The 25,134-nt window shown below is 36.4% G+C and overlaps 1 protein-coding gene across 7 annotated transcripts in view; it reads left to right on the forward strand.

Moving 5' to 3' along the window:
- The window catches only part of DNAH8 (dynein axonemal heavy chain 8), a 304,884-nt gene that overhangs the window by 201,302 nt on the left and 78,448 nt on the right, over positions 1 to 25,134 (forward strand). For all 7 annotated transcript variants that reach the window (XM_036217561.1, XM_036217559.1, XM_036217568.1 and 4 more), the window contains 9 exons: positions 1,884 to 2,051; positions 2,568 to 2,783; positions 5,614 to 5,751; positions 11,364 to 11,491; positions 12,189 to 12,360; positions 13,837 to 13,992; positions 18,459 to 18,614; positions 20,423 to 20,605; positions 23,777 to 23,882. In XM_036217561.1, the coding sequence (XP_036073454.1) occupies positions 1,884 to 2,051; positions 2,568 to 2,783; positions 5,614 to 5,751; positions 11,364 to 11,491; positions 12,189 to 12,360; positions 13,837 to 13,992; positions 18,459 to 18,614; positions 20,423 to 20,605; positions 23,777 to 23,882 (1,423 nt within the window). The remainder of the gene's footprint in view (positions 1 to 1,883; positions 2,052 to 2,567; positions 2,784 to 5,613; positions 5,752 to 11,363; positions 11,492 to 12,188; positions 12,361 to 13,836; positions 13,993 to 18,458; positions 18,615 to 20,422; positions 20,606 to 23,776; positions 23,883 to 25,134) is intronic.

The following is a 25,134-nucleotide window of genomic DNA, read 5'->3' on the forward strand; positions in this document are numbered from 1 at the left end:
CTCCCAGTCCACTGCCTGACACCCAGCGTTCCGACCTTCAGTAGTTCTTATGCGCAGATCCCATGCTCAGATGTGCTGGTGTGCAGTTTGGGTGTTTTTTGTTCACTTTTAGATGCTCTGCTTATTGTTGTTTCAAGGGGAGAGATCTGAGGGCGTCTCTCACTCTGCCATGTTTTCCCGGAATACCTGAATTGAATTCTTAATGTGATTTAGAATCTCTGAGACTGGAAATAAATATTTTCATTAAGTTTTCTAAGTTCTGATTTTTTTAAAGTCTTCACTCCCATAACTTACTATTTCTATTCTGTAAATCAGCTTTCCATGAGAACCGAGAAGTAATGCTAGTGTTTAATGGCCTAACTTGTAGCACAGGGATTCAGATTATATAAAAAGCTTTCTCAGTTCCTCCCATGTCTTGTTAAGATTATGTTATTTGCCTTTTGGAAATTCCCATGTGGTTCCTGTTGCTCTTAGGATAAAGTCCTGAGCTAGGCATCCACAGCTGTGAGGCAACGGGGGCACAGTTTCAGAGGCATTAGCCTCTTATGACCACCACTTCATAGCTGTATGACCTGACGTAAATTTACTTAATTTTCTTGGGTCTCCATGGGGATTATAATTCCTCATTGATCCTTGAAGGATCAATGTAAGTATTAAAAATAACGGATACAGTTTGCTGGAAAAAGTACTCAATAAATAGTGCTGCTGCTGCTGCTAATAACCTGGCTTTTATTTACTCCCTGAGCTCTTATCATTCTGTCCGTACACACAATATGAATTGACCATACAGAAAAACCTGTAGGCTTCTGGAAGAATCATAAGCTGTTTAAATGTGTTTCTCCCTTTGCCAGAAATGATTTTTCTAACCTTCATCACCAAATAAGAGCCGTTCTTCAAGACTGGGCTCAGATCTCACTCTTTCCAGAAGGGTTTTGGATCTTCTGTTCTCCTTTATTTTCCTATAGCTCCTATGCTTCTATTATCGCAGATAACCCTAGTTTGGAGTAGCTGTGTTTTCTCTTTCTTCCTTGGAAAACTATGAGGACAGGTCTATTTTTGATTTTTGTTTGTTTTATATGAGAGAATGCCTGTAGTTGTTATATGAATGAAAAGATTTATGATAATCATTTAATAAAATTGTGCCGATGACCAGGATACATCAGCATTCCATTTATGGGTTCTATGATAGAGAGGGAGAGAGAGAGAGAGAGAGAGAGAGAGAGAGAGAGAGAGAGAGAGAGAGAGAGAGAGAATGAATGAGAATATGAGAACTGAACCAAAAGAGTCTTAGGAGATTTTATAGCTGATGTGATATCTTAGTCTTTCTTGCCTTGAATGTCAGGTAATGACTTATTTCAAACCCAGCTTGCAGATTGAAACTTGCAAAAATACTTTTATGAGCCATATGTTATAGCTTCTATCATCTTTGAATTCCTCACCTTTTCATAGACAGGGTGGCCCTCAAAATGAAGACTGAAGGTGAGGATTCTGATATTCAGGGCCTCACTTCTCTTTTAATATCTGTACATAATTTATACTCTGTGCTTTGAAGATGCAAGTTATCTAAATATTACACATCAGTGAAGTTTGTTGCTACGAAGGTCTGGGGCGATAGGTAATGAATGGAAGTGAGATTCTAGAGAATTTGTCGAGGACAACGGAGGGCAAAAGAATTAAAATAAACAAAAAAAATCCAAGAATAACTATGGAAGAGCCATGAAGAAAAAATCTTGGAATGCAGAACCTTGAGGGGATAAGGCTAGGGTTTGGGGAGAAAATACAATAAATTAAAGATTTTTACTTGAATTATTTTAAAGTTTTAGATTTCCATACAACTGTGAATACTAAGTAAAAAAAATATTGATTTCTAACCCCACATGCAGACTATCAAACCAAATGATATTGCCACAGTCAGGAAACTTGCAAAACCTCCGCATCTTATTATGAGAATCATGGACTGCGTCCTGTTACTATTTCAAAAAAAAATTGACCCTGTTACTATGGATCCAGAAAAACCTTGCTGCAAGCCATCATGGGGAGAGTCATTAAAAGTAAGTAGAATCTACCTTTGAAGCCTTATGAGGTGCATCAGGTGTCCTTATACTAGGGCACTCAATATAGACCAGACAAGCTGGCAGACAAAAATCAATCATTGTGTATTTAATAGTTTATCTTAATCTGCATCTCCCAAAATGCAAGTAGGGAAATATTTTAAAACTGACTGCTTTCTTTTTATAGAACCTGTTCAGAACCAGTGGCTAGTAACAGCACAGTCTTGATGCCAACCCAATCCAGTCTCCAAAAGGGAGCCTGTGTGGTTAGTGGCATTTAGATGCACTAACTTGATAGGAAACTTAGGTAGCTTTTAGTTTTACTCTTTCACCATGGAAATAGGAAGATAGTCTACAGTTTACAGATTTAGGTTGACTACTGCCATCATTTTGATTTGTATGTTTAGAGCAAATCAGTTGTTATTTCTTTGTAAAAATTCAATTTAGAAGTACACACTAACTCGGAGAGAATTTATTTTCTTCCAGAACTTACAGGTTGTAATAACTGTTTTTCAGTTGATGAGTGCAACGGGATTCCTGTGGAGCCTTCAGCAGTTCCCCAAGGACACCATAAATGAAGAGACTGTCGAATTACTACAGCCATATTTTAATATGGATGATTACACTTTTGAAAGTGCCAAAAAAGTCTGTGGAAATGTGGCTGGTCTGCTATCTTGGACACTTGCGATGGCAACATTTTATGGTATCAATAGAGAAGTGTTGCCTCTGAAGGTAAATGTTTCCTTCCTTCTCCCAGTAAATCAGTGTTTTATAAAACCAGTCATCAGTATTACTGCTATTAAAGGACAAAGCATAATTTCAACTAATAATGGTAGATGTCCTCATTACCAAACTCTTCTTCTTTCTGTATGTTCTCTTACAGTTTCTCATTCTTTTTACATGTTACATGTTTTTTGGCATCTCAGACAAGAAATGGAAACCAACTTGTTAATTTAAACAGGGAATGAGTTTATCAGGAATAATCATCCAGTTTCATAAAAGGAAACTAGCTATTTCTTTAGTTTGGAGATGAAGTTTAGAGACTGAATTTGATTGCTATATTCCAAACAAAATTTATAAAACTTAGGATCAACACCTAGAATGTTTTAAATTTCAAAGATAGAAAAAGAAACTTATATGCATCTAAGAAGCAAACAATCTAACAAAATTTAAAAGGATGCTTACAAAAGGAGAGAAATCAGAATGTCACAGAAGTGTCACAATCCTAAACACTAGAAATAATGAAAAAACACATACAGAATATTGAGGAGGAAATTGCTAGGGTCCAAGAATTCAATAACTGCCCACACTGCCCTTTGTTTATAAGGGAAAAAAAGATATTCTCAATAATGCAACTTGAGTACTGAAGGATAAACACACACACACACACACACACACACACACACACACACTTATATTGGTCCAGACTGTCCTTTATGTCTGAGGGGACAGAAAGACATTCTCAGGAGTGCAAAGGAATCATAAAATATACTACCCAGACAAACACTGCCCTTACTACCCACCCCCAGCCCCATAAAGCTAGTAGTTGCTCCGTGGCATGGAAAATAGTGAGTAGGTGGGCGGGTTACTGGTTTTTATAATAAGCCTTACAAGAGTGATTGCTTTTTTAAATTCTGTGCTTTGGACAAATAGAAAATAAATAAAAAAATAAGAAAGGTTTAACAAAGGGAAATGATAAGAAAATGTAGCAAGTACACCCAAACAAAAAGATACCAACAGAGAAATGTTACTACAAATGTTGAATTCAAGAAGAAAAGCACTTGTAAAAGCTGTTATTTTTTATTGATAAAAATTTTGATTCATGGTGAAACAATTGTAATGTGTTACGTAATACATAAGATATTATCGAGTTACATAAATCAAAATCTATTAACATTTTAGGTGTGGATAAATAAAAATACTATTTTAATTTGAGATTGTGGCACATAATATCAATCCATCTGCTAGACAGAGTGGCAACTTTACAGGTGTGCAACCTGTGCACGCAGGATCCTATGTTTAGAAAGGCCCATGCTTGGCTTAATGCTCTGCTGTCATCCTCTTGAAGTTCTTAATAGTTTTTTAACAAGAAATCCCACATTTCTATTTTGCACTGAGCCCTGCAAATAATATAGCCAGTCTTGAATATACATAAGTTAATAATTATTTAGAGATTTTATACTATATTATTTTTAAGGTTGAATCGCTACAGTGAACGTGCTTCATTATAAACAAAGAATATGAAATTATTCCTAGTGTCCAAGAAACAATTTATAAGAATCGATTATGGTCAATGTTAAAAAGAAAACTTTGATTCAATTCCCAAAAACAAAAATTGCTGAGGCCTCATTCTCTGACAATAAGCAACAAAATGATAAAGTTTACATTAAAAAATTAGTCAATTTTATTCAGAAAATGATGACAAAAAACAAATTACCAAAGCTTTTGTGATGTGGCCAAAATTGTACATTCTTAGCCCTTACATAAATCAAAGAAACTAAACATTCCAGTACATATTTACTTATAAGAACACATATACACAAAATTTGAGGAAAGCAGAATAGAACTAACAAAGATAACATTAAAAATTAGAGAAGAGAAGAGTTGCAGAATGAATAAATCTAAGAATTGATGCTTTGCTAAAACAAAATACATGTGTTCTTGGAAAATCTAATCAAGAAGAAATTGTAGAAGAACAAATGAGAATAGGAAGATTAGTCCATATAATCACGGATGTGTAGATTTAAATAATTAAGAACCAAATTTTACACAGTTATATCTAGAAACATTAGAAAATCTAAATTAAATAAAAATTTCCTTGGAAAAAGGGCTAAATTCAAATAAATGAAAAATCAAGAAAGAATATAAGAAAGTTATCAAGAATCTTCTGCCCCAGAAGGCTCTGGGGCTACCTAACTTGGCTGATTAATTACTTTAAATTTACAAGAAACATAATTAACATGTTGTAGGACCGAGACAAAAGATGAAAAACTACTAGTGCAATAATTTTACTTCAGAGAATCTTTGCTAAGGAAACCATCCAAAATGTTTACATACCCAAAAGTATTTATCACAGCATTATTTATAATAATTAAAACTGGGAGAGAAAAGGAAATGTCTAAAAGTATGGAAAAGGTTAAATAAATGATGAGACATCCAAATTGTGGGTTATTTTGTAGCCACATAAGTAATGTTTGTGAGAAGGTGTTTAAGGATGTGGGAAAATGATTAGACTATATTAGGTGGAAAAAAGAAGTCAAAATGCCAGTTATTACTTCTCAACACAATACTCACAGACTACCTCTGGTAAAAGCATGGGTAATTTTTGTTCTTCCTATATATCAGTGCATTTTCCATGTTTTCTATGTCAAACATTAATAATTAAAAGAAAAAAAGAACTATCTATAAGACCCTCTACCTCCCCAGTTGAAAACACTGAAATGGGCGACTTCATGCCATCTAGAGCAAAAATTATGGAATTTACGTCATTATTTACCAATTAAAATCACAGATGTTTTGCAGCACTAATACAGCTCTTCACTAATCTCCTCTTCCTTTTAAGGCAAACCTGGCCAAGCAAGAGGGCCGTTTAGCGGTTGCTAATGCTGAACTGGGGAAAGCACAGGCACTGCTTGATGAGAAACAAGCTGAGCTGGATAAAGTACAAGCAAAATTTGATGCAGCAATGAATGAGAAAATGGTGAGATTAAATACACAAAATCGCTGAAAGGGCATACTGAAATTTTACAAAGTTTGTGCTGTATTTAGAAATTAGGCAAATGTTTATGATGAAAATAAGATTTACCTGAATGCCCTTACTCATTGGTTATGTCTACTTATTTCGAATTTTTGACATTTCAAATTCATTTTTGTGTTTTTAATAATCATTTTCTAAATTAGGAGGCTGTGATGTCATACACAGAGTACTGACTCTGGAGTTGGAAAACTGGGTTTGATATCCAGCCCAGGCACTTATTAATTATGCAACTGAAGGTGTTGTCTGTCAAATGGGGATCCTAATATGAACTCACAGGATAGGTTGTAAGCATTGGTGGTCTGGTTATTTTCAATAGTGGGCTTGTGGGGAGTGGAGAACAAGGAGAGAAGAAAGCCCTGATTCACAGGGTTTGTTGATTTTGTGGTCTAGGTATTCCCAATCACTGCCAATTTTAAGCTATCAATATGACAATACTGAATGCAGATTTGGAAAAGTATTTGTAGCAGCAAAACATTATAGACTATTTCCACCATGCAAACACAGTGGGCTTAAAGAACCCCACATACTTTTAATTCATTTTTTTTGGTGTTAACTTGTATGAGTTTTTTTTATAAATTTTGGATATTAACCCCTTATCAGATGTATCATTGGTGAATATCTTCTCCCATTCAGTAGGTTGTCTTTTTATTTTGTTGATAGTTTCTTTTTCTGTGCAAAAACTTTTTAGTTTGATGTAGTCCCATTTGTTTATTTTTTTCTTTTGTTTCCCTTGTCTGGGGATATTTATCAGAAGAAAAAAAAATATGACTAAGAGCAATGCCAGAGAGTTTACTGCCTGTTTTCTTCTAGGAATTTTATGGTTTGGGGTCTTATAATCAAGTGTTTGATCCATTTTGAGTTTATTCTTGTATATGGTATAAGAAGGTGGTCCAGTTTCATTTCTTTGCATCTATCTGTTCAGTTTTCCCAGAGTTATTTATTAGACCGTGTATACCCCATTATATATTCTTGCCTCTTTTGTCATAGGTTAAATGACCATAAAGGTGTGGGTTTATTTCTGGGCTCTCTATTCTGTTCTATTGACCTATGTGTCTATTTTTATGCCAGTAACATGCTGTTTGGGTTACTATAGCCTTGTAGTATAGTTTGATATCAGGTAGAGCGATACCTCCAATTTTGCTCTTTTTCTCAAGATTGCTATAGTTATTCAAGGTCTTTTGTGGTTTTGCATAAATTTTAGTATTATTTGCTCCAAGTCTGTGAAAAACGTCATTGGTATTTGATAGAAATGGCACTGAATTCTATAGATTAGATCACCAAACCCCCCCCCCCCAAAAAAAACAATCCAATTAAAAAATGGAAAGAAGACCTGAATAGATATTTCTCCAAAGAGGACATACAGATGGCCAACAAACATATGAAAAGATGCTCAATGTCACTAATCATTGGAGAAATGCAAATTAAAATCACAGTGAGATATCACCTCACACCTGTCAGAATGGCCATCATCAATAAATCAACAAACAACAAGTGTTGGTGAGGATGTGGAATAAAGGGAACCCTTGTGCACTGTTGGTAGGATTGCGCTTAGTGCAGCCACTATGAAAAACAGTTTGGAGGTTCCTCAAAAAATCAGAAATAGAACTACCTTGGGGGTCCAATCAAGATAGCACAGAAGGTAGATGCTGTGCTCGTTTCCTCTCATGACTACACCAAAATTACAATGAAACTACAGAACAACCATCACTGTGAGTCCCTGAGGTTTGGTTGAACAGAAGTCCTACATGGGAACATACATAAGAGGTCACTTTAGGATTGGTAGCGGGGTAGAGACATGAAATGGACCGGTCCCACAACTGCTTGTGGCAGTCGAGAATCAGGAGGGCTATCTTGACTGCAGAACCCTACCCTCAGAGGAGTGAGGGGTCCCGGCTCCATACTGGGCTCCTCAGCCCAGGATTCCAGTGCCGGGAAGAGAAGTCCCCACTGCTACTGGCTGTGAAAAAAACAGTGAAGATTGTGGCTGGGTGAGAGAGAGGGCTGCGGGAGTTGCAGACATTCCTCTTAAAGGGCCTGTGTAAGGACTTACTTGGTAACAGACTCACTTGCTGTGAACTCTAGCACTGGGACAGCTGCTTGAAGAGTGCCAGGGATACACGGGAAGGAACTGAGTTGTCTGGCTTCACAGTGAGGGCTGGAGGCGTGGCTGGAGGGGCGGCTTTCTCCTGAGACCCTCCTTCTCCCAACTCGCAGGCCAGCCCAAGCTGCCTCCAGTGATTTATTCAATACAAATGCATGTCTTGGTTCATGCTGTGGACTTTCCTAAAATCTTTCAAGGCTCACAAAACCCAAAGAAGCAATATTTGGCCTCAGCATGCCCTGTACCTCTTGCTGAGCAGCCTAAAGCCTGGCATTAGTAGCAGCCAGCCTTGGTTCCTCACTTGGACTCTAGAGGCACCTATAAGTCCAGCATGGGTAGCAGCCATCTGTGGATTGCTTGGTGACTCTTACCAGGTGGCCCTGGATGTGCACAGGCTGCAGCTGAACTGTGCCTAAAGCTGGGCCAGCATACCCAGTGGCTTGCTTTGACTAGCACCAGAGCCAGAGAACCATTCAGGGAAGCATTGGAGAAAGACACGCTAAAAGAGCAGACTGGGCAGACACCAGAGCCCTGCTAAAGTGAATCCTACTCTGTAGGGTTGGCCCCTCACCAGTTAATCCTCAAAACCAATCAGCCTGAGGGTCAATCCCTCCCACTGAAGTAAAAACAGCAACCAAGACTAAACCACAGCAAGAAAGCACACACAACACACATAAGGGGCACACCTGGATCGCCTGGCTGAAGTGACCAAGAAAGATTGCTCCACTGGACCCCACAAGCACCTACTTCATAAAACCACTCTACTAAGACCAGGAGACACAGGAGCCCTACCTAATACACAGAAACAAACACAGGGAGGCAGCCAAAATGGGAAAACAAAGAAACATGTCCCACAGGAAAGACAGAGCAAAGCTCCAGAAAAAGAACTAAACAAAATGGAGACAAATAATTTACCAGATGGTTATAAGGAGGCTCATTGAACTTAGGGGAAGAGTGGGTGAACTCAGTGAGAACTTTAACAAAAAGATAGAAACATAAAAATGGAGATGGAAAACATAAAAAGAAACTAGTCAGAAATGAAGAATACAATATCTGAGATGAAGAGTACATTAGAAGGAATCAGTAGATTGGATGAAGTGGAGGGTTGAATCAGCAATTTAGAAGATGAGGTAGCAGGGGACACTCAATCAGATCAGCAATGAGAAAAAAGAATCCAAAAAATGAGGTGGTTTAAGGAACCTCTCGGACAACATTAAGTGTAACAATATTCGCATCATAGGTTACCAGAAGGAAAATAGAGAAAGGAATTGAAAAACTATTTCAAGAAATAATAATGGAAAAATTCCCCAGCCTGGCAAAGGAAATAGACATACAATCCCAGGAAGCTCAGAGAGTAGCAAACAAGATGAACCCAAAGAGGCCCACACCAAGACATATGATAATTAAAATGCCAAAGGTTAAAGACAAAGAGAGAATCTTAAAAATAGCAAGAGAAAAGCAATTAGTTACCTACAAGGGAACTCCCATAAGTCTGTCAGCCAATTTTTCAACAGAAACTTTGCAGGCCAGAAGGGATTGGCATGAAATATTCAAAGTGATGGAAAACAAGGACCTACAACTGCTATTACTCTACTCAGCAGAGATATCATTTAGAATTGGAGGGTAGATAAAAAGCTTCCCAGATAAGAAGAAGCTAAAGGAGCTCATCACCACAAAACCAGTATTACAGAAAACGTTGGATGGACTTCTTTAAGAAGAAGAAAAATGTATCAAAAATATGAATAATAAAATGGCAATAGCTGCCTATCTATCAACAAGTACTTCAAATGAAAAATAATTAAATTCTTCAATAAAAGATAGGGTTGCTGAATGGATAAGAAAAGAAGATCCTTACATATGGTACCTACAAGAGACTCACTTTATATGAAAAGACACACCCAGCCTGAAAGAAAGGGATGGAAAAAGATATTTCATGAAAATGGAAATGAAACTACAGCAACAAAACAAACTTATAGTTGCAATACTTATACCAGACAAAATAAACTTTAAAACAAAGGCTATAACAAGAGACAAAGAAGAATCCCATAATCCCACTTCTGGGTATCTGAGGAAACACCAAATACTACTTCGAAGAGACATATGTATCCATATGTTCTTTGCAGCATTATTTACAGTAGCCAAGATATGGAGGCAACCTGGGTGTCCATCAATGAATGGATGGATAAAGAAGAAGTGGTACATATATACAATGAAGTATTAGTTGAGCATAAAAACAAACAAACAAACAAACAAAAGAGCTACCTTATGACCAGTAGTTTCACTTCTGGGTATTTATCTGAAGAAATCCAAAACACTAATTTGAAAAGATATACGCACCCCTATATTCACTGCAGTGCTATTTATAATAGTCATGATACAGAAGCAACCTAAATGCTCATCGATAGAGGATTGGATGAAGTGGTGGTACATATATACAATGGAATATTACTCAGCCATGAAAAGGAACGAAATCTTACCATTTGCAACATGGAAGAACCTAGAGGGTATCATGCTAAGTGAAATAAGTCAGACAGAGAAAGATAAATACCATAGATCTCATTTGTATGTGGAATCTTAAGAACAAAATAAACAAACAAACAAAACAGAAACAGACTCATGGATGTTGAGAATAAACTGGTGTTTACCAGACAGGAGATGATTAGGTGAGGCTACGTGTAAAAGGTGAAGGGATTGAGAAGTACAAATTGGCAGTTTCAAAATAGCCATGAGGATGTGAAGTACAGCATAGGGAATATTGTCAATAATATTGAAATAACTATATAGTGTCAAATAGGTGCTAAATTTATTGGGAGGATCATTTTATAAATTATACAAATGTCTAACTACTTTGCTGTATGCATGAAACTAATATAAAGTAATATTGAATGTCAAAAACAAATAACCTAACACAGGTGATACAAAAATGGTAAGTAATTATGAAGTGATGAGCTTGGTTATTTGTTACCTTTTCTTTTAATATGATTTGTTTAACTGTAACTTCATATAATTTAATTTTTAATAATTTTTCTGAAAATTTAACAGTTGGCTCTTGTAAGCTCATACAAGCTGGCTGCAGCACATTACTGTTGTGTAGAAGTTTTCTGGGGGAGAAATACTTTGTAAACTGCAAAGAATTCAGAATTATTATTAAATACAAGACTTAATATGGTATATTTTATTGATTTGATTCCGTTTTGAAAATATTTACTAGAAATACTATTTTAATTTATATAATTTAGATTCTCTCACAAAATTTCTTTTCTTAAAAATAATTATATTCTCAATGAATTATCACAATTTAAAATGTGAAGTTTCACTCACACTGTACTTTTAGATTATATTTATTTTGCACATTAAGAAATTCCTCCATGCGTTTTACATGTGAATATAATGGATGTTTGATTAAACCAGTTTTTAAACAGTTCTTTGAGACATTCTTCCTTTATGAACATAGGATCTGCTTAATGATGCCGATATGTGCCGGAAGAAGATGCAGGCAGCTTCTGCTCTCATAGATGGACTGAGTGGAGAAAAAATTCGATGGACTCAGCAAAGTAAAGAGTTCAAAGCTCAGATCAATAGGTATAAATTTTGGTTTTTGTTATAATCGTTCTCCTTCTAGTCACCACCCCAAATGCCAGCTCTTTGTGACATTTGAGAAGAAAATCTATCTCCTTGTGAAGTGGTTTTCTCCTTCATTTCCATATATCCACCTCTCGTCATCTAAGAAAGTGCTTACATCTTAAGTTACTCACTCTCAGTAAAACAGAGAGGGAAGAAAGCTTTGGGAGACATTTTTAATCCCAATTTTGGTTCAGCAATGTGGGTTTCCAGTGCCAGAGTGCTCCTGATACGGTTTGGATTTGCCAGAAAAATCTAGATGGTTGCTCCAGCTGTCTACTCTTCACTACTTGTGTCTTTGGAAAACTTAAAGAGAGGGGAATGAGAAAAGAAAAATAATTTAACCAAGACTGACTCTGAACAGGACCAGGCAACAGCATACTTTCCTCCTCTGTGTGTCAAGGCCCTGGACCTGCAGGCTTCAGGGAGGAGCCTTCTCTCTTGCTCCCTCACCTTCCCCAAGAGTGGCCACTCCTAACCCCTATAGGGCTTGGGGACTCCTTTTCACATGGTCTCTCTAAGGCTTGCTGCCAAGTGTTAAGCAGGGAGCAAAGAAGGATTTCACCCCATAACAAAACAAAATGGCACTGTGGCTTTTCAAACTCCTTAATGGGAGAGTTTAAATTGTGTTAGGCGACTCACTGTTTTTTCTTAACAGGCTTGTAGGTGATATTCTGCTATGCACCGGATTCCTTTCCTACCTTGGTCCTTTCAATCAGATATTTAGGAATTTTTTGCTTAAAGATCAATGGGAGATAGAGTTGAGAGCACGGAGGATTCCTTTCACTGAAAACCTGAATCTTATTTCAATGTTGGTGGATCCTCCAACAGTAAGTGTTACAGTCCTCATAATGTCATTTGAATTTCAGTCTCATTTTATTTCTTACCAAGAAATCAAGGCACACTTAATTTGTTTTGTTTTTCATTTAACTGAAAAGATGGTTTTGAAAATGCTTAAGAGCTCAAAAAATGAATTTTCTTTGTTGTATAAATATAATAGTTCCTTTGCATCTTAAGAAATCTTGCTTTCAAATTCATGTCAATTGCACTGTTATGAATGAAAAGATCATTTGAGTTACAGACATGCTGATACTGAGCTCTTCTTATAAATTCCATTATTTACACCAGTCCTATTAAGTCACACTCTCTTTCAAAGATTTTAGGCAAATGTAGACATTAACTAGACTATGAATACTGGTATTAGCCTTTTTTGATCATTAGCCATCTTTTTTTAAGTGTTCAACAGCAGTACACGACAGCACGTTCTGGTGTCCCTGAGTAATAGTGTGTCCTACTACACTAACCTTCCTTGCTGGGAATTTGATGTCTCTGTCAATTTCTCAGTTTATCTTGCAACTCTCCTGTGGTATTAAATGCTTTCCAGGCAATTTGTATTCATGAGCTGCTTTTCTGATTTGTGAATATGCTCCCCTTGCTGTTTCCTTAGAGAGGCCATGCTATTAATTTCATGTTATCTCTATTTAAAAATTTAAAAAATAATATTTTCTAATTTAAACAATGTTGAACTGATCCTGACAGGGACTAGAAAATGTATGGGTGATACAATGGGCCACTGGCAAGGCAAGTGGGCCAGGATATTCTTTATTAGTTACATTCTCTAGAGATGCTAGGATAATTTAATGAAAGTGCAGGCTGGTTGGTTCATTGGATCTTGCATGATTTTATTGACCACATGGAAGCAGGCTGGCAATTTGGAAAGGAAATTAAAAAATCATGTCATTGATGAGCTCTTGCCAATGTAATATCTCATCTCCCCTAATTTCTCTGCTTCCAGCTATGCAATCCCTTGTACCCCATGGAAGCAAAACTAAAGGACAGGCAGGGGAAGTTTCTGAGGCTTACACTGGGACTTATCTTCTCTGACATCTCATTCTGTATATTCATTATCACTGCTAACTCCACCCAGTCTGGATCCCATTCACTTACTAAGCATCACCATAAAAGCCCCTATGTTCTCTGAATGTTCAAAATCCATGCTTCAGAATCCCCAAGTCAGATTTAATTTGCAATCAATTTAACCACATTTCCTTATAAATATGAAAATGCAACATAGAGGATTATACCTAGTCTTTGTTATTAAGATTTAGTAGATGATAATTTTTTTTTAATTTAATATTATTTGGTTCACATTTACAAGTTTGGTTTTTTTTTTCTAGGTAATCTGTTGTATAGTCCCAATGGAAAAACATGTTTAAATTTTAAATTCTTTTATATTATGGTACTTTTAATTACCAAAGAAAGCATTCTTGTTCTTTGAATGGCCATATTTATTTCCCGTTATTCAGATTGGTGAGTGGGGGCTACAGGGATTACCAGGAGACGACCTCTCGATTCAGAATGGTATTATTGTGACAAAGGCCACCAGATACCCACTCCTCATAGATCCACAAACTCAAGGCAAAACTTGGATTAAGTCAAAGGAAAAAGAAAATGACTTGCAGGTATGTACCATGTGGCATATGGGAATCTTGAAATCATGAAGTTTTCCCAAAATTTCAATTGAATCTGCCAGTCATAATGTTGTCATCTCTACAGCTGTTTGCTAATTTACATTCTTGAGTTTTATAACAAGGTTTTGGGGCAAAGACTTGGATATTTTGTGCTCTCTCTCGATCTCACTCTCCTCCTCTCTGTCCATTTCCCGGGCTCTGTTGCTTTTGCCAATGTTGGATATGGCTTTTATTCTGGGCCTTGTGTCTTGTCTTATAGAAAACCAGCAAAAGAACTTGTAAATTGGCCGCTTGTGCCAACCTAGCTCAGGCACTTGGTACTACATAGCATACTAGAATCCAATATTGAACTTGGAGTCTAATAAAGTATTAAATTTAAGGTAGGGGTGGACAAAGGGCAGGATGCCAACATTCCCTGTTCCCCTGAGGATCTTGTTACCATTGATATTTCAATTCAACTACCAATATGGACTAGTCATTGTTTCCTGGACACTATTCTCAGTTCTAAGACTCCTGGATCCATATTTTTGTGTGTACTGTTTCTACACATGAGAATGTCTTTCTCCACCTTACTGCTCACTTCACTTATATCTTGAATAAAATTCTTAAATATTTTTTGTTACCTTCATCAAGACTTTTTGTGTCCCCAGCTTAAGACAGCCTGTCCTAAATCCTCACAATGTATTGGTTATATTTCTGTTGTGGATTTAAAGTCTCTTTAATTATTGCTCTTTGCATATTCATCTTGTATCTCTACCCTACTATAAAATTCTTGCTGACTGGGTTTATGATTTTATACCTCCTTTATATTTTCCACACCGTTCTTTATTATATAGAGTGAAAACTCTAATATTTAATGAATTTTTTTTCTTGTCCCAATTTTTATTATAATACACCCATCCTGCAGTGATTTTCACCATCTCTATATATTTTACTGACATTAGAGCTGACTTGCAAGACACATGGAAGGCAGGTGAATGTCGTTTCAAGGCACCATTTTGTAATCCAACTTTCTTCCTTCACTTCTTGAATTTATCTCCTTTGCTAGTCTCTGGCTGTTAAGTTTAGGTGGTTAAGTTCAGTCACAGTGAAATCAAGGTCAAAAGTTGGTTCTCTGGGTGTAACTATTACCTTTTGCTCTCTTTGATAGCTACACTTGAGTCTTTTAGGCATATCCTATTTATCAAGAGAGGAAAAGTAGGAAAGACCATGAATCAGGGAAAAGCTATTTCACTAGAAATAGCTATTAGTTATTTCTTCACTAAGAAATAACTCAAAACTCTGGTCCAGTTTTAACAGTTATTTAGCACACATGCGGTCACTCTCCTGTTAGGAATCACTAATCAATTATGGCTTTCCTTCTCTCCAATATTTATTGAATTTAAAGGAATTAATCAAAGTGTGTCATCATTACAAGAAAAAAAATCAGAAGAATCAGTGGTCATCTTGATAAATGCAGCAAAGGCACTTGGTTAAATTCAACATCCTTTCAGAATAGAATTTCCAGTAAACTAAGAATAGAGCATCAGAGAAAGAATAATTACATAGGGCATACAAAAAAAATACCACATTTAATGGTGAATTATTGAAAGATTTCCTTCTGAGATCAGTGCTTAGCCGACAAGTGGACACTGCCTAGTGCTTAGGAGCACCCCGAAGTTACTCCCGCCTCACTAATACTCCAGAACACAATGCATTAATTTATATTTACTAGAAAGCCCAGAGCAATCATAGTAAGGATCAGAATGTAAATGGAGGGGAAGAATTAAGAGAAATGGAGGTAAAGGAAATGTAGCTTCTGAGAGCTGCATTCACAGAGGAGTGCACTGCAGCTCCTTCTTTGGGCCTCGCTTGGCTAGTAAGTTCCCTGCTCATCTTGTTCTTATTTTTCCTGATCATAACTTTATCTCTCCATTTTGACATTAAACTCATTGATAGTCTTCAGTAATGTCCTTCCTTATGCAGCTGAGACCCAGGAACCCTCTTGAAGAGGTAACAAATATGCTGGAGACACTTTCATATTTTAAAAACTATTAACTGCTGGAATGTGAGCAGATTGAACTATATTCTCCTCACTCAGAAGATACTATTTTTTCTGAATATATGGACCACCAGCACATGAACAAACACATAAATTAAAACAAAATGAGACAAAATTATATTTCTCAACTTGAGAAGGAAAACAAAATGAAGCACTTTATAAATGAAAAACAAAACACGTTTTATACGTCCAGGGCCACATTTCCCCTTGACAACTTTTTTCAAAACCGTTTTCAATGTCATTTCCAGGACCTAGTTCTGACTTCTGGAAAGAGAAGGTACTCCCTAGGTTTCCCTATAAAGAATTCACTGATCACCTTGTAAAGATCCCAGCATTTGAGTATCTGGACAGATGACCCAGGCTCTGGTGGTGGCTACCACGTAGTGTTTCACACAAGAAAAATCAAGTGAACTTAACCTATAATTGTGACTTGAAGATATGATTTCAAGTTTATAAAAGATACTGAACATGGTAAACGATAATCTTAAACTGACAATTTGAAAATTATTGTTTCTTTATTTGGTGTATTAGAGTACTCCAGAGGAACAGAAATAATAGGATATCTATATATAGATATAAATATATAGAAAGAGATTTGTTGTGAGAGATTGCTTCATGGTATTATGGAGGCTGAGGAATCCCATGATCTGCTGTCTGCATGCTGGAGGTCCAGGAGAGCTAGTGGTGTAGTTCTAAATTCCAAAGGCCTGAACACCAGAGGGGCCAATGGTCTAGGTCCTAGTTTGAATCCGAAGGCCCAAGAATCGGGGGCTAATGTCTGAGGGCAGAAAATGGATATCCCAACTCAAGCAGAGAGCAAATTTGCCCTTCTTCCACCTTTTTGTTCTTAACAGGTTGGAGGATTTCTACCCAAATCTGTGAGGGTGATCTTCTTTACTCAGTCTACCAATTCAAATGTTAATCTCTTCTGGGCAAATCCTTAGAGATACACCCGGAAATAATGTTTGCCAGATATGTGGGCATCCCTTAGTCCAGTCGGGTTGACATATAAAATTAACTATCATACTAGTGAAGGAAATCACAAAAATAGAATTTACTCTTTGAAAGAGAGAGCAGGACAATTACATTTAATCTTATTAGAACCTTGTTTCATCTTGTTTAATGATCTTTATTTAGATTCATTTACCTTATCGACTCATAGTAAGGCCTTTCACAGCATAGCATTTGTATAAGAAAAGCTATTCATCTAGCAGTGGTCCCCAGCCTTTTTGGCACCAGAGACTGGTGTTTCTATAAGAATCTGATGCCTGATGATCTGAGGTGAAGCTGAGGTGGTGATGCTCGTGCTGAGGAGTGACTATAAAAACAGATGAAGCTTTGCTTGCTCACCTGCTGCTCACCTCCTGCTGTTCCTAACAGGCCATGCACCAGTATTGGTCTGTGGCCCCTGGAATTGGGGACTCCTGATCTAGGGGAAAAAATTCTTTCATGTGCAGGATTTTTTTTTGCTTTTATTATTTCCTTTATAACCAAAACAGGACAAAGGTGAACTTATTTAAAGTTTCAATTTCGCATCTTTTTTTGATAGCAAGTGAGAGATAATATTTTTTAATTCCACTCTCCTAATCATTTGCTTTCTCAGTGGATCTTCCTTGCCTCTTAAGATCAGCATTCGTAGTAGCATGAAGACAGTCATTAAATTCAGAGGACTGAACCTTTGGAAGTCCTTGCACTTAAGCAGGGAGAAGGATCATAGAAGAGTTCAAAGTCAACTGGCTCATGCAAAGCTCAATCAGACTAGGGTGCTTATTTTAACTAATAACAAATGTTGATCTACAAATGGAGTCTGCCAGGCATTCAGAATTATAATTAAAATTTTAAATTATATTTTATAAGAATATTCTTTATATTTTACAAGGATATGAACAGTGAATGTATAGTTTTTTAGGTTGAGTTGATGGAGAGTATCATATTCTTTTGTTGTGCCACTGTTAAAAATAGAATACACGGATGGACCCTTGGTTTAACTCAATATATCATTTCTGACATTCTTATGCTTATTTTCTTATCACTTATTTATCAAAGGCGTCCTGAGAAGATAAGTGAATATCACACATATGCAAATTACTTTGTTTTCTGTGAGTGACTGTAGCTATATAAGTTTAAAAAGATTAGTCCTTGATTACTGCTCTTGCATCTGTAATGTCCTGCTAAGGAACAGAGCTCGATTCTCCTCTTGATCAGGGAAAGCCTGTTACACCTCCAGTCATGACTTTAACGAAGTATAAAGTCATGACTCTACAAGTTTTGAAAATTAATTTTTGTTTGTTATTTTTATTTTTATAAATAAGGCTTCCTATATAGTCCTTAAAATTCTTAGTTACCTCTTGGTTTCCACTTAGGAAGAGGCACATTCTTTGTAACATTTATATAGTAATGAACTCTTTATTTTTAGGTGACATCTCTGAACCATAAATATTTCCGCACACACTTGGAGGACAGCCTTTCCTTGGGCCGACCCCTTCTCATCGAGGACATTCGTGAAGAGCTGGATCCAGCCCTGGATAATGTATTAGAAAAAAATTTCATTAAATCAGGCACTGCTTTCAAGGTGAGCTTTATAAAAGAAAACTGAGAAGAACAATGGTGACATCTACTTATCTTTTTGAGCATAGCAGTAAGGACAGTTTCTTTTAGGTGGTAGTATTTGGTACACTGGAAAAAAGATCATTTCCAAACTCATATTCAGTGTTTTCTTAAAATATATATATAGTATATAAAAAATCCAAGAGGAGGGCAGTATCTTGGTAAGAGCGTTGTAGCCGCCAGCCCCCGAAAGACACACAGACCACCAAAATTCAGTGAGTTATAGGAAACACACTCTTTATTCAGCCAGCTGGGTCTGCCAGGGGTACGCAGACCCCAAATTAAGCACCCCCAAAATGTAGAGGTACAGGGTTTTTAAGCCCAAAATCCCATTCTTCATTCTGTGTAAACACAAAGGTCTATTTTTCTTCTATTCTCTATCTGACGACCCACAGGTCGGGTGTGCAAGTGGGGGTACAGAAGCAGAAAGCTTATTGTTAGAATGTTATGTTCCTATGGGTGACAGCCTATGTTCCCATGGGCATAGGAAAGCAGTAATTTTCCCAGCCAGCACAAGAGCGGTCATTTGGCTGGAACTAATAATATATTAAAGAAAGACATTGTCTGGTCATAATAATGAGATGTTAGTGTTATATACAAAATATATATATTTTAGCAATTCTGAGAAAATTGGTTTTGTAAACCACATATACAGATATACAATAAAACCTGTATTTTCTCACTAGAGAAAATGGCATTTTAATGAAGTCTATGGACATTGATTTGTTCATTTCTCTCTTTATTAACTTTCAATCTAAACTCATGGACTTTGCTGGAAGTTATGAAATACTGTTCCTGATCACTGGTTATAAATATTTTCAGTGTTTTGTTTTTTGTTTTTGTTTTTGTTTTTTTAATTGGTGTTATTCGCTACCTTTTGTGCTTCTTTTGTTTTATTTTTAGATGAATGACAGTATTTCCGATTGGGTTTTTTCTCTTTAGAAAATTTGATTTTGTAAATATCGGTGAATAAGTAGAGAATGCAAATTTTCTCATTAAACAAAGATAAATTTACTTAGAAAAAACTTCTTGATAATGTGGATTCTTTTATATGCTGTAGTTAACATTCCAAAGGAGGTTATATAATTGCCATTCCTGAAGGTCTTTTAAAAGACCCCGGATTCTTCTCTGCAACATGAAGGCATGGTGCCTGAGAAGGTGGTGGTTTCTTAGCAATGAAGTTTTCAATCACAAGTCGGATTAAGAATAATTAAAAATTTAAGTCATTTAAAAATGTTATAATTTCCAGCTGGTTTTTAAATGGCAAAACCTATTGTTTTGCAATATACTGCAGACTGCGGTGTTTAAGATACGTGTTATCTTTCTGAAAAAATACATTTTTTGTTTGAAAATTTTATTAACTCTTTCTGTTGTCAAATATACTTTAGAGATGACTATAAAATGCAAAAAGAAATAATACTTTCTATAAAAATAAATTTTCATAATGAGAGACAATTTTCTCAAGTGGAAAAAAACAGTCAAATCTTTGACTGAATTTTCCTTTATTCAACATGTGTTTCGAATTAAATAAAATTTTCATTTAATTTGCTTGGTGTCATAGCTAAAAATATCTTAAAGCATGGCCACAAATCTTAATTATTCTAAAGGAATAGGCTTTATTATTTAAGATCAGTGATTAAAATTTTGCAACTTTCCTTTGTGATTCATTCAAGTTTCACAGCATTGACCTTTGGTAAATTCTTTCCTGAATTGAACCTATATTTCTTGTCCTGTCCCTTAAGCTCTTTTAACTTTATATTTGAATTGGTGTAGGTGAAAATTGGTGATAAGGAATGTGATATCATGGACACATTTAAACTTTATATTACTACGAAGTTACCAAACCCTGCCTTTACCCCTGAGATCAATGCTAAAACGTCAGTCATTGATTTTACTGTTACGATGAAAGGACTCGAGAACCAGTTACTAAGGAGAGTAATTCTAACAGAGAAACAGGTAATCAATCTCTCAAGGTAAAGAAGTTTAGACTTGTAATAAACCATAATAAATGTTTAAAGTGTATTAAGAAATTGTTAAGTATATAGAAAAGAAAAAAATTAAGCAAAGCACGTTTGCATTTGTTAATATAAATATTTGTTTTACAATCTCAAGTCCTGTCAAGAAATCATGTAACTAATTCACCTCTCCTCCAACTTCAAACGTGAGCACACAAAAACATACGCACGTGCGCACGTGCGCGCGTACACGCGCGCGCGCACACACACACGCACACACACCACTCTTTCGTCTTCCTACTTCTGTCTTTAAACCTTTGGGTATATTGACTTTAATCTTTGTAGTCCTATGAATACATGGATGGTTTGGGGTACACCTGAAAAACTGAATAAAATAATGATACTGGAGAAAGCGAAATTGCTCTGAATGAATATTATCATCACTGTAGTAGTTTGTACTATTACAATCTAATAATCTAATGATATAAGAAGCCATACTTTCAGTTAAATAAAATTTGCACTAAAGCAGGGAAATTATTTTATAAGATTAAACTAATTATTAAGGTAAAGCTCAGAAATATTAAATGTTACACATAAAATATACTTGCATAAAATATAATTATATGTATTTGCACATATAAAATAATTTATATAAAATCTGAGAAAGTTTATATTTGCTTAAATATAATTAATTTTAGTAGTAAGGTTTCAAGGAAAAGGTAAGATTAGAAATAACAAGACCAGAGAAGCATAAAATGGGAGGGTGGGAAAAAGAATGGCAGGAAAAGACTGGACAAGGAAAGGAAAGGTGAGATATAAATAGATGGCCACAAACACGGAGAAAGGTCATTCAGAAAGGGAGAGAGAAATGATAGACCAAAGCAGTAGGGAGGCTCAGTAAAACAAAAAGTAAAATCCTACCTGGTTAATAGAGATGGGTAACAGGGCAGGCCCCGGAAAGGCGGCCAGTCTGGTGGAGTGAAAGGGGCACAGTCCCTGCTTCCACCCTCATTAGCTGTTTGATCTTCAGTAACAACAAACAATCCAGAAAGGGAAAATGTTCCACTTCCACAGCCAGGAAGAGAGAGCATGGGCCCCTCAATTCATTGACTCCATCACCTCTTAGGGCCACATGGTGCCAACTGTTGAAAATTGGTCCTTCCTTCATGGTCTGCCTGGTGCTGTTGGTCTGTTCTGGGAAGACTCCTCACTGGTCCAGATGCCTCATGCAGGCTGCACTAACTTCTGTAAGGTGGGCCACTCTACTGTCTATACTCCATGTCCCCAGAGCACCCTACACTCATTCTTCTAAGCCTTAGCTTCTTCTTCAAGAGATGTACTAAGATGCTCACAGCAACCTTGCTGGAAAAAACAAAATGCACACTTAATCTGCAGGAAGACATCCTAACTGTAATGTTTAACCCTCCTAACAATCTTGCTTTTACGCCCACATTTTACAGATGAACAAATGAAGACTGGAGAGAATAGGGTCTTAACCTGAATGACCACACTTTTTACCTTGCCAAACGTTCTAGATAAACATGATATGGGTCATGCTATAAAACTCACAAGTGTCCACTGTATCGCAATACTTGTTTCTCCATATCATATTGAAGAGTAAGCTAACGTGATTTCATTTCATCCATGTATTCCTATAATGCCACCCAGAGGTGACTATTTTAATGAAAACAATTCATAAGCTATTCTGCCTGCAAACACAGCCATGATCTTCATCACTATCCCATAAAATACTGCAAACCTGATAATACAATGGCAGTACACGCTTGTCATGGAGTTGGAGAACAAAGAGATGAGTTTTGTATCTGCAAGTAACTAGCTGTGCATATTATGTTGGGATGTTATTTGGAGTTAATAGTTCTGGGTCCTCAGTTTCCCCAAATATAAAATGAAGTTGCTGAACTAAGTTCATTGCACTTAAATTTAACAAATATTTATTGGGTCGAGTCCTTCCTCTTCAAAGCCTCGAGAATACAAGCATAAATAGGAGTCCTTGCCCTCTAGATGCACAGAATCTAATTGGAGAGACATAAACTGCACACACATTGTGGTGCAAGTTATGGTAGATATACAGATAAATGCTGTGCTGTGGCTTTTCATTGACAAATTGGTTTAGGAAGACTTTCTGAAAGTGGTAGAATTTCTGAAGCAGTTTATCAAGAAACTTTCTCAACTAAGTAGTTTAAAAACATCTGTTAACATAATTCTAAGTACAATATGCGATTTTGTATAAGATCAGAAAAAATTGTCTTAAAGAATGTTATTGAGACCATTTCAATTTACTCTACATTCAGAAAGAGTATTATATCCATGTTAGATTTTCTGAGTTTAAAAATTGCACTATGGTTCTGTAAGAGAATGTCTTGGTTTTTAGGAGATTTGCTAGCTTTTAGGGGAAAAGTATCATGACATCTGCAAATGGTTCAGCAATAATAATTAATAATAATAATAATAAGTATTATACGCACAGTGATAAAGCAAAAAGGTGAATCTAAGTGATGGGTATATGAGAGTTCATTGTATCAGATCTTTTGGAAAGTTTGAAAATTTTCAAAATATAATTTAAAAAATACATCATTTATATAGGAAAAAAAAGTACCTTTCATACATCCAATTTAGTCCCCTTGGTAGAAGGAGCTGCAAAACAATGGAACGTGGATTTGTACTGGCAACTGGCTATGCTAAACCGGATACCTGGAGTACCTGTAGGCAGGTCCCAAGCCAGGAGCTCACATTTGGCTTGGGTAGCCTCTTGGTTTCTTGCTATTGATTAATGCCTCTTTGTTTCTATGACTTCTGACTACAAATAAAATAAGCATTTCTCACAGAGGCAGTGTGGGAATAGGGCCTAGAGAATGGGAACAGAGCTGGGAACAGAGCTGGGAATAATTGGGCAGAAGTATTTTAGCAGGGTTATCTCATACATTCCAGTGTAAGTGCTATGGAAACTTAATGCTAGTAGGCATAATTTTAAAAAACTGTCCAGAGAAATGAAAATACAGAAAGATAGATTCAACTGATAGTAGTTTCTCCTGTCATGCAAAAGTCATTTTGGTTTAAACTTTTAAAAACTGATAATAAACACTAGTAAATTTGATTTGGCATAATAACTGGTAATTAAAGTTCTGATGTTATTTTTATTTCTTAATAACAGGAGTTAGAGTCTGAGAGGGTTAAACTTTTGGAGGATGTGACTTTTAATAAGCGGAAGATGAAAGAACTTGAAGATAACCTCCTCTACAAATTAAGTGCTACAAAAGGTATTGTGTTATTAAAAAGTAATCAAATAATGGATTCTGAATAAGGATTTCTTATTCCCTCTTTTCAATGCCCTTGTGATTACAGATGTTAGGAAGTAGTTGAGTTATCAATGCAAAAAACAAGCTAGACCATTTCCATCTAGACATTAAAGAGGGACAGCAGAGAATCTGATTTTTGAATTAGCAAACAGAGTCTGGCATTTGAGAATAACAGTTTTCTTGATATAATCGCTCTCTCCTGAGGAAATAAGGACTCACAGTAGAGGCAAGTAACTCATAATAGGCTAATTTGCTTGCCCAAAGGAAACTAACGTGCTCAATCTATTTTTTTTTTTTTTTTTTTTAGATTGACTCTTTCATTTGGCATTGAAATGCAATACTCCACAGTGGGTTATGACATGTGGAATCTGTGTCAGAGGCACTAGAGCACCCAAGGTCCAGCTTCCTCTTGATTTGACTTGCCCTCCCACTTAGGAGTCAGGGATAGGTGCTCCTCTAGGCACCGATCGTACCAGATTCTGATTTGGGGATGTACTCTCCCTGAATGTGTAAGAATATTTTATCCAGAATAATAAAATTAAAAAAAAAACTGTATTGTTCTGTAGTTGACAAATTACAGCAACCTAAATTCCACCATTTATTAGGACTCTAATACTGAATACTTTTCAATAGCACTTTAAACCTTGTATAAAAAAATCTTAACCTCTTCAAAGTACATTACACATTATTCTCACAAGAGTCTCTAGCACTACTCTTAAGGTGACCTCAATTGCACTGCTTGTGCTGGTGGAGTTATCTGTCTCTTAGTCCAGAGACTTTCCTCACCATTTGGATGCCTCTAGGTGTTCTAAATATTAGCAAATGAGGGCTTCTCCTTGATCCAATCAAGAGTGTGTTGGATCAAGGGGTCTTTCCTGTGAGGTTAATCACAATTTGGACTTCCATAATAGACCCATCAGAGTGACTTAGCACCTTCCCTTAGCATTCACCTGCCACCCAGAATTCTAGGGTAGGCCAGAACGCTGCTGTGTGCTCAGCATGTTCAAAGTGTCTTTCCATATCTTAAAATTGAAGTTATTGTCATAGATGTGTTATCTCCATTAAAAACAATAATGAAGGGTAAAACTGAAAATTAAATTAGGATTTTCCTTCCTGGTGAGACACTTCTGCCACACCCAGTTTACTCTTGTTAGAGACATAGAGGTACCGGAGTTCTCAGTGGCAAAGACTATTCTACTAAAGCAGGCGTAGA

The sequence above is a fragment of the Rousettus aegyptiacus genome, unplaced genomic scaffold (genome assembly GCF_014176215.1).
Source record: "Rousettus aegyptiacus isolate mRouAeg1 unplaced genomic scaffold, mRouAeg1.p scaffold_m13_p_1, whole genome shotgun sequence".
Taxonomy (NCBI): Eukaryota; Metazoa; Chordata; class Mammalia; order Chiroptera; family Pteropodidae; genus Rousettus; species Rousettus aegyptiacus.